At 34.6% G+C, this 14,121-nt stretch overlaps 8 protein-coding genes across 8 annotated transcripts; 5 read left to right on the top strand and 3 right to left on the bottom strand.

Annotated features, from left to right (window-relative positions):
* Positions 1-87: 87 nt before the first annotated feature.
* On the top strand, positions 88-1,977 carry PPM2 (tRNA methyltransferase PPM2; the record flags this gene model as incomplete). The annotated part of the gene is made up of 1 exon (XM_001644014.1): positions 88-1,977. The coding sequence occupies one exon, from the start codon at positions 88-90 to the stop codon at positions 1,975-1,977; it is 1,890 nt and encodes a 629-aa protein (XP_001644064.1).
* Positions 1,978-2,356: 379 nt separating this feature from the next.
* Positions 2,357-3,631, top strand: ARG8 (acetylornithine transaminase; the record flags this gene model as incomplete). Its single annotated transcript, XM_001644013.1, has 1 exon — positions 2,357-3,631. One exon carries the CDS (start codon positions 2,357-2,359, stop codon positions 3,629-3,631), a length of 1,275 nt encoding a protein of 424 aa, XP_001644063.1.
* A 484-nt stretch (positions 3,632-4,115) lies between these two features.
* Kpol_1014p23 (uncharacterized protein) lies at positions 4,116-6,605 on the top strand (the record flags this gene model as incomplete). Its single annotated transcript, XM_001644012.1, has 1 exon — positions 4,116-6,605. The coding sequence occupies one exon, from the start codon at positions 4,116-4,118 to the stop codon at positions 6,603-6,605; it is 2,490 nt and encodes an 829-aa protein (XP_001644062.1).
* A 313-nt stretch (positions 6,606-6,918) lies between these two features.
* Kpol_1014p22 (uncharacterized protein) lies at positions 6,919-7,521 on the bottom strand (the record flags this gene model as incomplete). The annotated part of the gene is made up of 1 exon (XM_001644011.1): positions 6,919-7,521. One exon carries the CDS (start codon positions 7,519-7,521, stop codon positions 6,919-6,921), a length of 603 nt encoding a protein of 200 aa, XP_001644061.1.
* Positions 7,522-8,123: 602 nt separating this feature from the next.
* Positions 8,124-9,722, bottom strand: HXT14 (Hxt14p; the record flags this gene model as incomplete). Its single annotated transcript, XM_001644010.1, has 1 exon — positions 8,124-9,722. The coding sequence occupies one exon, from the start codon at positions 9,720-9,722 to the stop codon at positions 8,124-8,126; it is 1,599 nt and encodes a 532-aa protein (XP_001644060.1).
* An 836-nt stretch (positions 9,723-10,558) lies between these two features.
* On the top strand, positions 10,559-12,067 carry BSC6 (Bsc6p; the record flags this gene model as incomplete). Its single annotated transcript, XM_001644009.1, has 1 exon — positions 10,559-12,067. The coding sequence occupies one exon, from the start codon at positions 10,559-10,561 to the stop codon at positions 12,065-12,067; it is 1,509 nt and encodes a 502-aa protein (XP_001644059.1).
* A 301-nt stretch (positions 12,068-12,368) lies between these two features.
* PFS2 (cleavage polyadenylation factor subunit PFS2) lies at positions 12,369-13,727 on the top strand (the record flags this gene model as incomplete). The annotated part of the gene is made up of 1 exon (XM_001644008.1): positions 12,369-13,727. The coding sequence occupies one exon, from the start codon at positions 12,369-12,371 to the stop codon at positions 13,725-13,727; it is 1,359 nt and encodes a 452-aa protein (XP_001644058.1).
* Positions 13,728-13,866: 139 nt separating this feature from the next.
* MED7 (mediator complex subunit MED7) lies at positions 13,867-14,121 on the bottom strand (the record flags this gene model as incomplete). The annotated part of the gene is made up of 1 exon (XM_001644007.1): positions 13,867-14,121. A coding segment is annotated over one exon (255 nt), but the record flags the coding sequence as incomplete, so codon positions are not given.

Genomic DNA, 14,121 nt, shown 5'->3' with positions numbered 1-14,121 from the left:
TATGCAGATCTTGCTATTCAGGGAACTAACAATTCATCAATTGCATCGAAAAGATCTGTGGAGTTGCTTTACTTGCCTAAATTGGATATGAACAGAGATCAGGACTCTAGTAAACCAAATAGACAATATTTCAAATACTTTGTACCAAAGGCTCCTAAAAGGTCACCTTGCATCAACAGAGGTTATTGGCTTAGATTGCATGCTATTCGTTCTAGGTTGGAATGTTTATTAGAAAATAGTGACAAAAAAGTGTTAGTTGTGAATCTAGGTTGTGGGTTTGATCCACTACCTTTCCAAATTTTGGATACTGAAAATCTGGATAGCAAAAAGTTTGAAGGTAGATTCTCGTTCTTAGATGTTGATTATTCTGACCTAATTGTTAACAAAGTACGTATGATACGTGAGCAACCTGATTTGATTAATATACTGGGTTCTGAAACAGAATCTATAGGTAGCACCAAATCGAAGGATCATTTCAAGACATCAAAATATGAAGCTGTGTCATGTAATTTAAACGATTCTGAAAGTTTTGAAAAATTGATAAAAGGTTACCAATCAAATGATGATGATACTATAATGCTATTTATTGCAGAAGTTTCCTTAGCATATATGAAGCCTGAATGTGCAGACAAAATTATTTCAATTTGTTCTTCTCTTTTTAACTCTCATTTTATAATCATGGAGCAATTGGTTCCAGAAGGTTTGTATGAACCATTTTCAAAGCAAATGTTACAACATTTCAAAAAGAATGATTCCCCATTGCAATCTGTATTGAAGTACCATACAATTCAATCACAAATCGACAGATTTAAAGAATTAGGATTTGTTAATGTCAATGCAGGTGATCTGCTACAACTATGGGATCAAGTAGATGTTAAGTTACGTGGTCAAATAGAAGCAATTGAGCCATTCGATGAACTTGAAGAATTTCATTTATTTTGTCATCATTACGTTTTATGTCATGCAACTAACGATAAAGAATTCAAGTTTGGTGAGAATTTCAAGTTCTCTATGAATTCTGAACTTTCAAATATAGAGAAATCCGATAAATTTAAAATCATTGATTTGAATAACGATATCAAAAGGAAATTTGGTGCATCTGAAGCTCTCGAATCTTCCATCTTATATTTTGGTGGTGCTAACCCAACAAGAATCAACGAAACCATAGAAATTGATACGACTACTATTACGCAAGAAAAAATAGATACTACGGATACACCAATTGGAAGAATGTGCCATACCTTAAGTAGAATCTCTGAATCTGAAATAATATCCATAGGAGGTAGAAAGGCTCCAGGACAAGGATTTGATGAATGCTGGAAATTAGATTTATCCACCAAGCAATGGTCAAAAGGTGCCCAGTTGAATGCTAAAAGATATAGACATAGTGCTTTCATGGTGGATGATGAAAATGTATTAATATGCGGAGGTGATACCACAGATGATCCATTTGTTCTGTACAATACCAAATCTAACACATTTCACAAGTGTGAGGTGAATGGTTATGATATCAATGAATCCTTAGTAGCAGCAGCAATTTCTTATAACATCAAAACACAAACTGGTGTAATTATAGGTGGTGCCTGTCACAAATATAGCAAGGTATCTGATGAGGCTATGGTTTTTAGTTATTCTGATGGTTCCATTACTATAACGAATCGTTTCAAAGACGTTGTCTTCCAAAGATATGGCGGTAAGAGCCAGTTTATCGACGACAATGAAGTATTAGTCGTTGGAGGTACAAGTCCTAATAAATTATATGGTCAAAGCGATACGATTGTTGCCATTGACATCACCACCGGTGATATAAGATCAATTGAAATCCCAAGTAACATTTGGCAAGAAAGTGACTTATGTTTCGTTGGATTTGAATTACAAAAAACTAACAATGGAAGAAGTATACTTATCGTTGGTGGTGGTGCAACCTGTTATGGATTTGGTTCAATCTCTAATACCATTTTACGCATCGATTATTAAATATTCTTCAACCAACATCGTTGATGGGTCATCAGCCAACCTAACTCATAGAAATCTAAATAAAATATATAGAATACCACTCAAATAAGACAATCTTGGTCCAATAAATAAGCTTATTGGTTAGTCATAGCTTCAAGTTGCTAATTGAGGTCTCTATATCCCGAATGTGTGAGTCATAACTATTTAAATAGTGGGATATATTAACAACGCTATCGATATGGTGGACCAACAGGAGCAGTTTTAAAAGTGAAAAATTCTGATCCATATATAAGAGATGAGATTAGGTGATGGATATAGGTTAAAAGAATTGTATTGTGATTGATGAGACGGATACAGATGATTAAAGAATGGAGATAGTGTTACATAAAATAGATTAGTGATGCTTAGAAAATTTTTTAGTACCACTTCTGTAAGAAGAATTAGCAACGTTTTAGAAGAGAAGTCATTTCAGGTAACTACTTATGCTAGACCTGAAGATTTATGTATTACTAGGGGTAACAATGCTAAGTTATATGATGATATAAATGGTAGAGAATATATTGACTTCACTGCTGGTATTGCAGTGACTTCTTTAGGCCATTCTAATGAAGAAGTTAGTAAAATATTAGCAGAACAATCAAAGAAATTGGTTCACAGTTCTAATTTATATTTCAATAAGGAGTGTTTAGATTTGAGCAAGAAAATTGTAGAGCATACTAAGGCCTTTGGAGGTCAATACGATGCTTCTAAGGTTTTCCTGTGTAATTCAGGAACTGAAGCTAATGAAGCAGCCTTAAAATTTGCCAAGAAGCATGGTATCTTAAAGAGTAAAGATAAAGAAGGTATTGTGGCATTTGAACATTCATTTCATGGACGTACTATGGGTGCATTATCTGTTACATGGAATGCCAAATATAGAACTCCATTTGGCGATTTGGTTCCTAATGTTACGTTTTTGAACATTAATGATCAATTAACAAAATTGCAAGATTACATTACAAGTAATAAAGATAAATTAGCAGGTTTAATCGTGGAACCTATCCAAGGTGAAGGTGGTGTTTTCCCAGTTCCTATTGAAACTCTACAAGGTCTAAAGAAGATTTGTTCAGAAAATGATGTCATTGTAATTTACGATGAGATTCAATGTGGCATGGGAAGATCAGGTAAGCTTTGGGCCCATTCTTACTTACCAAAGGATGCTCATCCAGATATATTTACTTCAGCGAAAGCATTAGGTAATGGTTTTCCAATTGCTGCTACTATTGTAAATGAAAAAGTCAATAATGCATTACAAGTAGGTGACCATGGTACCACTTATGGTGGTAATCCATTAGGTTGTGCAGTAAGTAAATATGTTATTGACACTATTTCTAACGAGCAATTTTTGAATGAAGTCTTGAGAAAGGGTGAAATCCTAGAGAGTCGTTTGAAAGATCTAAAAGAAAAGTTCCCAGATCAAATTGTGGATATTAGAGGTAAAGGTCTGATGCTTGGTGCCGAATTTAAAGAACCTCCTTCTGAATTGATCAAAAAGGCTAGGGATTTAGGTTTATTGGTGATCACAGCGGGCAAAAGTACCGTAAGATTTGTTCCAGCTTTAACAATTGAAGATGAAAATATTCATCAAGGTATGAATATATTTGAAAAAGCCATTAACGACGTTTATGGTAACTGAAATGTTAAAGTATAGAAGAGGCAATCATCATCCTAATTATATATATATATTTCCTATATACAATATTATATATTTTAGGATTTCTTAATGATCAACTTCTCTTGGTATCATGACCTACATTTTATCCAGATATTGTGCTAAACTAAAGTTTGTACAAGTTTGGTATTAGACAACTGTTAATCACAATTAATTCTAAATTTAATTGAATATTTAATAAGAAACCAATTGAAGTGTGAACTAATGATAGCTTTGATGAGCAGTCGATCTGATTTACTTATCACTAGTTAGTTTTGTTTAATACGTCCATGTTTCTATAGCAACACATGCTGTTTGGCTTGAAAGGGTAATTAATTAATTAAGTACCCTTTAAATTTGGCGATGAGCTTCTAATAAAACATAAAACTGATTTTTATTTATAGTTAGATAATATATCAAAAGTAATCATATAATAGATAAGTGAACCATACCTATGTGATAAAGGATCATGGAGGATTTAGAAAACCTTACCCCAGATAATGTTTTATCTACTGAAGATATTGGCATAGGATATCGCCAAAATGGCTTAGGAAATAAACCCATAGAGTACCCGATTAAGAGGGCAGATGATGTTAAGAATGAAGGTTTACATGTTTCTACTTCTTTGCCCAATATTATATTTGATTATAACCAAGAAGCAGGAGTTGAATCACAAGAAGTTGTTGAGAATACATATTTTGGGACACCTTCGCCAAATGTCTGTCTTCTATATGATACAAGTAATATAGAAGACTTTAATGTTGATAGCCATCCTAAACTTGCTGGAGAAGAATTAGTTATTAATCACTTCCATAGGGATCCTAATGAAGATTACTTGGAAAATATTAATGAATCCTTCTCTGGGCCTGACACGTTGAGAAGAAGACAAGAGATTATGAATAAAGTCCATCCGTTTGCAGTCAAAGTTTGGAAGGCTGCTTTATATAGAAAGGAGAGATCGATTCAACAAATGGCATATCAAGACATTCATGAAACTGAATTCAAAACTAATTCGAAAAGTGTTACCTTTTTAAATTTCCTGTGGTCCATAGTTTTTGGGTTACCGTTATTTTTATTATTTATTGGAGGTGCCTTGATAATGCAATTGCTTTATTGTTTCAGTCCACTTGTTGTATTGTATAGAGATAAATATTATAGTACAGCATTATATCTGCTTTATCCTTTTGGGAAAGTAGTTTATTTAGAGCGTAATGAATCTGAATCAAAACCTATAATAATAATTGAACAGCCCTCATATGGAACAATAACATCTATTCAGGACCAACAAAATAATCCATCGAAGTTAAAAGTAAACTATGGAGGAGATTTAACAAATTCTACAACTCAAAAATTCAAAAGATATAAAGAATTGAGTATATTTTATTACTTACATCGTTGTATATTTGACTTGATCATACAACCTGCCCTAATCATCATCGCATCAATTCTATGGATGTTAGTTTTAACAATACCCACCAGCAAAATACTATGGGGTTTGAGACAAAGATTTAAATATGATTATTTGCTGTTACATTATGACACTCTAGATGATTTTAATAGGATCCTAGAACAATCAGATGACAGGAGCCAGATTGAATCTCTTTTCTGTACATTTAAGGCAAGTGCGTTAAATTATTATAAATATACAGTTGATGGAATTAATATTATAGTAACTAATTTATTAGTTGTTGTTCTATTGACATTTGTTGACTACTATATATTGCATCGGTTGTTGGGTTATGAGTCAGGAATTAGTGGAAGAACCTTTATATTTGTACTTTGTTTACTGTCAATTGTGACTCTGTCATTTTACATTGGTCAAGCTATTGCTTCAATCTCGACTCAAACATCAATGACACTTGGTGCAGTATTTAATGCATTCTTCTCATCAGTTGTCGAAGTGTATCTTTACTGTGTAGCACTAAACTACAATGAAGGATTATTGGTAGAAGGTTCAATAATTGGATCAATTTTAGGAGCCGTATTACTGCTTCCAGGTTTATCAATGTGCAGTGGAGCTATACCCAGAAAAATACAGAGATACAACCCATCAAGTGCAGGAATAACATCTGCTCTTTTGATTTTTTCAAGTATTGTAACCTGTATGCCAACATTAACATACATATTATATGGCGAATATCAAATAGTATGCACCAGTAAGGCGGTAAGAGATAATGAAAAGTGTCACTTTGTTTTGTCACCTCCAATTTTTGATGACTTCTTCATTCATGTAATACAACCAATATCCCAATTAAGTTCATTCATACTGTTTCTTGCATACATTACAGGTTTATGGTTTACACTGAAGACGCATGCAGTTTTGATACTGCAGAACCAAGTTGTGAGGCACTCAAAGAGTAATTTATCAGATGTCCTCCTAGGTCCCATTGCTGTTGATTCACAAGATGCAAGCAGGGCATTAAGTAAAGATACTAATTCTTGTGCCAATTGGTCGATGAAGAAATCCATTGCAATTTTATTAGGATCAACTGTGTGTTATACTCTTATATCTGAAATACTCATTGAATGTCTTCAATCTATATTAGAAGATTTTTCATCATTAAATCCCAAACTTTTGGGGTTAATCGTCATAGCATTGGTTCCGAATACTACCGAATTTATCAATGCTATATCTTTTGCGTTAAAGGGCAATATTGCATTATCGATGGAGATTGGTAGTGCTTATGTTTTACAAGTATGTTTATTACAGATTCCAGCTTTAATTTTATTTTCCACTATCAAGATTTGGGTTAACAAAGATGAGAATATTGTAGTCACCCAACAGTTATTTCCAATGGTATTCCCACTATGGGATATTATGACACTTTTGACAAGTGTCATTATGTTTACCTATCTTTTTGCTGAGGGGAACTCGAATTATTTTAAAGGAGTAATATTAGTACTACTTTATTTCTTGTTAATTTCAGGATTTTATGTGCAAAATGTTCTTGGTCAATGATATGAATATACCTAATAATGCCCTGTTATCCATCTCTGTCTCTGTCTCTATATAAATTATCACCAGCATAAATACCAATAATATTGATTAATAATAACTTACAACTATACAAATTTAGCTATTTCAAAGAATTAACAGATGCATAATATGAGGGAGATTCAATATGCATTATAATCCCCATGCTACACATTGTATAGATAAAAATAATAATTTTTACGAAATAAAAAAGTACATATAATTGATCATTGTTGATTTCATTATTTTAATGTGTTTTATATTTTTTTAAAAACTTGCTATCAATTTGATAATAATTTTACAAAATAATAGCAGGTTGAGCATGTTTTGCAGTAGAGGCAGAATGTGGGAAGAATTCGATTTTTTCTTCTTCACCCAACTTCAAAACCTCTTTGAATCTGGCACCAATGTTGCATAACGCTTCCTTTTCTTGAGATTTAGTCCATAAAGCAAATTTATAAGTACCTCTTCTAACACTCAAGACAATACCATTGATTTGAGAATCTTCTTCATCAATGGTTTCACCGATAACACTCAACAAAGCTCTCAACCACAACTCATCAACATCGCCATGGCCACCTCTCAACTGGAATGACCACTTACCACCTTTAGCATTAGCAGTATCCTCCCATTCAGGTCTGATTTGATCTCTAAAGATATGGTAATCAGACTTCAATGGCAATTCATGTGGAACAGGAACATTCTCATGGACAGCCCAAAACTCTTCCACACTACCAAAACTAGTAACGGGACGCAATAAATCAGACCAAGACTCTGATTTATCCACAGCTGGCTTAGTGTACCATAAAGTCCATTTACTGTTTAATGGATGTTGTACTTGAACTTTCCCACTAACGGAAACAGTTTCTTCAAACTTCTTGCTAACTTCTTCGACAGACATCGCAGTAGATACACTTTTGAATACCTCAGATACACTGAATACAATTAAAAATAAACAATAGAACTCTATTTGAGCCTTTAAGTGTAGCCTTTCTTATACATTTCTACTCTTTCTTGTACTAATTCCAAACTCATTATTGCTTGTCTTCTTTCAACGATGGTCAAAATCTTGAGATTTGGCCTTTTCACAAATTATCAACGATCACGTGACTACATTTTTTTTGCCTTTCTCTCCGCCTCACCCTTCCTCCTCGTTTTTACTGTAGCAGCAATACGTCATACGTAAGACAATACCATAAAGGATAAGAACCAGTTACTATAAGATGGATTAGTTTGGATGTGTTGTCGATTGGACTCAGGACTGATGCATTTTGGTTGCTAGTTGTGGTCCCAGTTGCCTCTGTTTAGCTGTAATTCAAGATCTGTTTATGAGAGAGCAGCAAGAGAAGGAAGAGGAGGAGGAGGAGGAGGAAGAAGAATTGTTCTTATGGATGGTAAAATAAAGTACTCGAATTAATGACAATGATTTAGAATTATTGTGACAACACAGTTATCTAAATATATATATATATATTAGTATATTAGTATTTTATTCCTTTATGGTTATGTGTACATCTCATCGATTTCTTGTTCAGTTTTGTTCTTTGTTTCAGGAACAAGGAACCAAACGAAAACGGCGGATGCCAGAAGACATCCTGCAAAGACATAACCAAACAGGAACCCTATCTTTGAGATTATAACTGGAGTGAACAATGATATTAGGAAACCAAATATCCAGTTAAATGATGTGCATACGGCCATCGATATGGCTCTAGTGCGCAATGGGAACAATTCTGACACAAGGACGTATGTCACTGGGCCTAGTGTTGTAGCGAAAAAACATATATAAACGCAAGTGAATATGATGAGGACAGCACCAGTTGTTGGTGTATTGGCTACAAATCCACCCACACTTGAATATATCATCATACAACAGAACATACCCAGCGAACCTACAAGCAAACACGATTTTCTTCCTATAGCTTCAACAAAATAAATTCCACCAAAGGTTGCAAAAAAATTGACTGATGATAATAAGATGGAAGTAATATATGGGTCGTCAAGTCCTACACTTTTGAAGATGGAGGTACCATAATAAAAATAATAGTTGATACCTGAAAGTTGTTGGAATATCATTGCCATTATCCCCACAAACAAACGTAACCCTAGTTTTGGTTCGCCAGAGATAAACTCAAATAAGTTTCTATTTTTACTTGTATCATTTTTGGAGTCATCAGTAGCACTTTCGATAGCAATCTCGTTTTTCTCCTCTGTCTTAAAACTGTCAGTAATATTTTGTTGTGTGTATATGTATCTATCTGTCATTTCATCGTTTATTTGTAATCCATTCATCTTGGCAAACGAGACTTTAGCAGCATTAACATCATTTTTTATCCTTAATAGAAACTGTGAAGATTCGGGAATGAATATCAACCCTATAGCAATGATCCAAGCCCAAGCAAAACCCAAACTCAAAGGTGTCTGCCATGATTTGTTTTGAAATTGTACTATAGACATATCTTTACAACCATAATTCACCACATTACCTAGAAGAATCCCCAAAGTGATCATCAATTGATACATACACACCATGGACCCACGAATCTTTAATGGAGCACTTTCCGATATAAACATTGGCACTAAAACAGCAATAGATCCGACAGCCAACCCAGTAAAAATTCTCCCAATAAAAAATTGATACCAGTTATGATCATTAATCAATTGGATGAATAACCCAATATTATAGAAACCCAAAGCAGTGAAAAGTCCAGCTTTCCTACCAAATAGATCACCCAATTTAGCTAAGGTTAACCCACCTATAGCTGATCCAATATTAAATATCGAAACAACTAATCCAATTATCCAAGTGTCACTGCTTGGACCATCAACAGACAACCCAAAATTCAACTGGAAGCTAGGCATATTAACGATACCACCAATAGTACCAATATCCCAACCAAAGATGAACCCTCCAAAAGAGATCATCGAACATAATAGCACTGGCACCAGTAAGGAAGACGGGCCATTCACAACTATAGGTTCGTCATTTGGCTCAGCTTTATCCTTACAAGAACTCGCCACACTCTCACAAGATACAACAGTACCATAAGCTTCAGTATTCTCCTCTCTGGTTATGAAATCTTTATTATTTAGAGCACTCATAGATTTAGATGTCACACACTCACTCTCTTTCTTTCTTTCTTTCTTTCTTTCTTTCTTACTCTCTTATATCCAAAACCTTTATATTTAATAGTAAGCAATTAACCAATAGCAGTTAATCTCAAATGAGCCAGCACAGATAAAATAAAATTATCAAACGTCCTTGGCACTTTGGAATACCAATCTTGTAAACATACTGTTCTTCTTTTATCAAAATGCAGCTGTACCTTTATAATAATTCTTTGATGTGTCAGGATAATCCACAAATGGTTTAGAACCTTTATTGGAGACCTTGAACCTGATATCATCTCAACATTCATTAATAGAGAAGGACATGAATAGACACAAATAGTGGAGATTTAACCTCACTTGTTGATCCTCATCGATCCCCACCTCAACAGGTTCTTATCCTCATTGATTTGAAGTTAAAGTAGCAGCTCTTGTATATTTATAACGTTGCGATGACCTTAAGTATAATTAGATCTAAAAGAGATGAGCAAAGAAAACACATCGAGAGGAAGAAAATCAAATGGATCTGGACCTGGAACTCTAGGACATTAGGAGCAGCATTCTTATAGGTTGCAGTATTGATGTGTTCCTGTGTCTATTGATGGTTTTAACTCTATAAACATTCCTTTTTAATATCAATATCAACTTTAATGAGCTTTTCGCTTTAAAATACGTCTACTTAACAGGCAGTGATGACTTAGAAATGAACAACTCATTGCAAGATCCTTATTAATGAGGTAGGTATGAGATGTATCTATCAGTTCTGAATTGTATCTGAGCCATAAGAATCAACAAGGTTAAGCTTTAAGTATTTCAAGGTTGTTTCAGCGATGGAGAGTTCAGTTGAAGAATCAGGTATAGATCTTGGTCAGGATACTATAACGTCATCACTACAGTATAAGGAGCCACCTCATGGAGGTCAAGAAGAAGTACATCTTTTAGAGACGTTTGAAGATTCTAGTTCACCAAGTGTACCTCTTACTGATTCTGCCAATGTCGAAGAATCCATTGGGGTTAGAGAGGTTATATGGCATGGTGAAATGGTAACGTTATATCCATCAGATATTAAATCTAGTCGAATGGTATTAATTCAAGTTATATTTTGTATGTGTATGTTCTTAGTGTTTGGTATGAACGACCAATCTACTGGGTCTCTAGCGCCTACTTTAATTGCAGATTATGATACTTCTATAGCTCAGCTCTCGAATATTTTCCTAGTTGCAATGGCTGGGTACACTTTGGCTTCATTCCTTAATGACAAAATACATAGAGCTATTGGATCAAGAGGTGCTATGTTTTTATCCACTAGCATGTGTATCGTCTTTTATGGGATAATGGCTTCGAAACCTTCTAATATATATGTCTACATTTTTTGCATGTTACCGTTGGGTTTAAGTTTGGGTTTATTGGATTCAACTAGTAATGTCCTTATTGGTAGTCTGAGAAATCATTCAAGCGAACTTATGGGTATATTACATGGTGTGTACGGTGCTGCCGCCATGGTGACACCTCCTCTGGTAGACAAGTTTGTTCAAAGTGGTAAATGGGAACATTTTTTCCTTATTCCAACATCCTTATCGATAGTTGGTCTTCTGTTGATTATTCCTTCATTTAAATATGAAACTGCTGCAAAATACGATTATATCTGTGCTACCGCTCATCACGACGAGGACGACATAGTGAGTGATGGAGATATAGTAATCCCAAAGAGCAAAGAGCTTCACTTTTTCGATTTGATGAAAAATCCTGCAATCCTACTTTACTCGATCTATCTGTTTTTATATCTAGGTGCTGAAGTAGGTACAGGTTCTTGGATGTTTACATATTTGCTGGCCACCAAGTCAGACAACAAAACTAAAATGTCGTATGTGACTTCTTCATACTGGAGTGGACTAACGTTTGGTAGATTCGTTTTAGGTTTTGTCACCAAAAGAGCTTTCAAAAATGTATATAGGGCAACATATACATATGGCCTGCTGACAGTAGTCTTCTACACTTTGTTTGCCGCATTGGGTCTTATAAACTCAGACTCTACATTATATTTGTTCTTCCTGTCGCTGAATATATTCCTCGCAGGTGTGTTCATAGGACCATTGTTCCCTAACGCAAGCATAGTCTTCTTACAAGTTCTACCAAAGAATTTACATATAGCAGGAATGGGTGCCTCAGTGGCTGTAGGTGGTTGCGGTGGTGCTCTACTTCCATACTTAATAGGTAATATCACGCATTGGATCGGTATCTTCCTTTTCCCTCTATTATGCTGGATCTTAGTTGTCACATTCAGCATAATATGGGACCTATACCCTAGATTCATTAAAGATAAGGAAGAATTCCTATAAAAAGCCCAAATTCGAGTACTGTACAACATCATACCCCACTCCCAATAACATTGGGTCTATAAGTTACATACTTGTCTATATATAACTGTATAATAACAACTCTTTTTAATTATTTCTCATTTGAAATTATGGAATTTAGTCAATTTAAAAGCATTGAAACTTTTTTGATATTTTAGCCAAGCAAGGAAACAGATAGCAATTAAACCAAGGTTAAACAGTGGTCCAAAAGCAATTGGAGAGGGTATTGTAGAGTATTTGAAGATAGTTTGAAGATAGTTTGAGTTAGTTTGTAGGTGCTAATATGGAATCTAGCCAAACCCAAGAGCAAAATGTGCAAAAGAAATATGTCTCTCAAAGAAGAACTGTTGACATGAGTTCACCTTTTAATAAATTATATTTCTATAAGAAACATGGTCTTCCATTAGCATTTGTCGAACCAGAGACTAGTTACGTTGCTAATATAATGCCTCCAGATGCTTATCGATATGGGGATAGAATTATTAATGTCCCCAGTAAGTTTACCCATTTAAGTTCGAATAAAGTCAAGCATGTTATTCCTGTAATCAAGTGGACTCCAGAAGGTAGAAGGTTAGTTGTTGCTACCTTTAGTGGAGAATTCTCACTTTGGAATGGTTCTTCTTTTAATTTCGAGAGTATTATGCAAGCTCATGACACTTCAGTTATGGCGATGACCTATTCTCATGCAGGAGATTGGATGATTAGTGGTGATGCTGATGGTACCATTAAGATATGGCAACCTAATTTTAATATGGTGAAAGAGATAGATGGGGCACACACTGAAGGTATTCGAGATATTGCTTTCAGCAAAAACGATTCTAAATTTGTCACTTGTGCTGATGATAACGTTTTAAAGATTTGGAATTTTAGCAACGGTCAGCAGGAAAGAGTTCTTTCAGGGCATCATTGGGATGTTAAGAGTTGTGATTGGCATCCTGAAATGGGTCTTATTGTTTCTGCATCGAAGGATAACTTGATCAGATTGTGGGACCCTAGATCTGGTCAATGTATCTCATCATTATTGAATTTCAAACATACTGTTTTAAAAACAAGATTCCAGCCTACTAAAGGTAATCTTCTAACAGCAATTTCTAAGGACAAGTCGTGTCGTGTATTTGATATAAGACATAGCATGCGAGAATTGATGGTTTATAGAGATGAAGTGGATTACATGACATTGGAATGGCATCCAACCAACGAAACGATGTTTACAGTTGCTTCATATGACGGTTCGTTGAAGCACTTTGATATTTTACAAGATCTAGAGAAGCCAACACATGTAGTACCCTATGCACATGATAAATGTATAACGTCATTATCATATAACCCTGTAGGACACATTTTAGCAAGTGCAGCTAAGGATAGAACCATAAGATTTTGGACAAGAGCAAGACCTGTTGATCCTAATGCATACGATGATCCGACTTACAATAACAAGAAGATCAATGGTTGGTATTTTGGTATAAACAATTGTATTAACGCTGTCAGAGAAAAGAGTGAATTTGGAGCTGCACCACCGCCTGGAGAAGGTGGAGCAGACACCACTAGTGGCATATCTAATGTATCTAGTTTTAACAACCCTATTGAGAGCAGTTTACCAGGAGTAGGTCCAACGTCTAGCTTGCCTGGTTTAGGTATATAGAATAGATTTTAAATAAAACATTGCATTAATAATAATCATATTAATATATTTAGAAAAGTTATCCATCATCGTAATCATTATTATTTATATGATTGGAAACTATGGTACATACTCCTTTATATCATTGAAATATCGATTCTCAATTAGATAAACCTTGCTGAATCCCCTGCAGCTTCTCTCTTATCTCTTGACATACATTTTCAATATGTTCAATTTCACTCTTTTTATGAGCCACTTGACCTTCGAGCAGCATGATCAATGATTCTCTAGACTGATGTGGTCTGTATGCATTCAGTAGATGGTGTATATTTACCAATATCGTCTTTATGTTTTCCACTTTCTCCTGATACAATTCAGGATTAATACTTAAAATCCCCACCAATTCCAAATAATC

The sequence above is a fragment of the Vanderwaltozyma polyspora genome, genomic scaffold, assembly GCF_000150035.1.
Source record: "Vanderwaltozyma polyspora DSM 70294 KpolScaffold1014 genomic scaffold, whole genome shotgun sequence".
NCBI lineage: Eukaryota > Fungi > Ascomycota > Saccharomycetes > Saccharomycetales > Saccharomycetaceae > Vanderwaltozyma > Vanderwaltozyma polyspora.
This window is presented reverse-complemented; position numbering and strand designations above follow the sequence as displayed.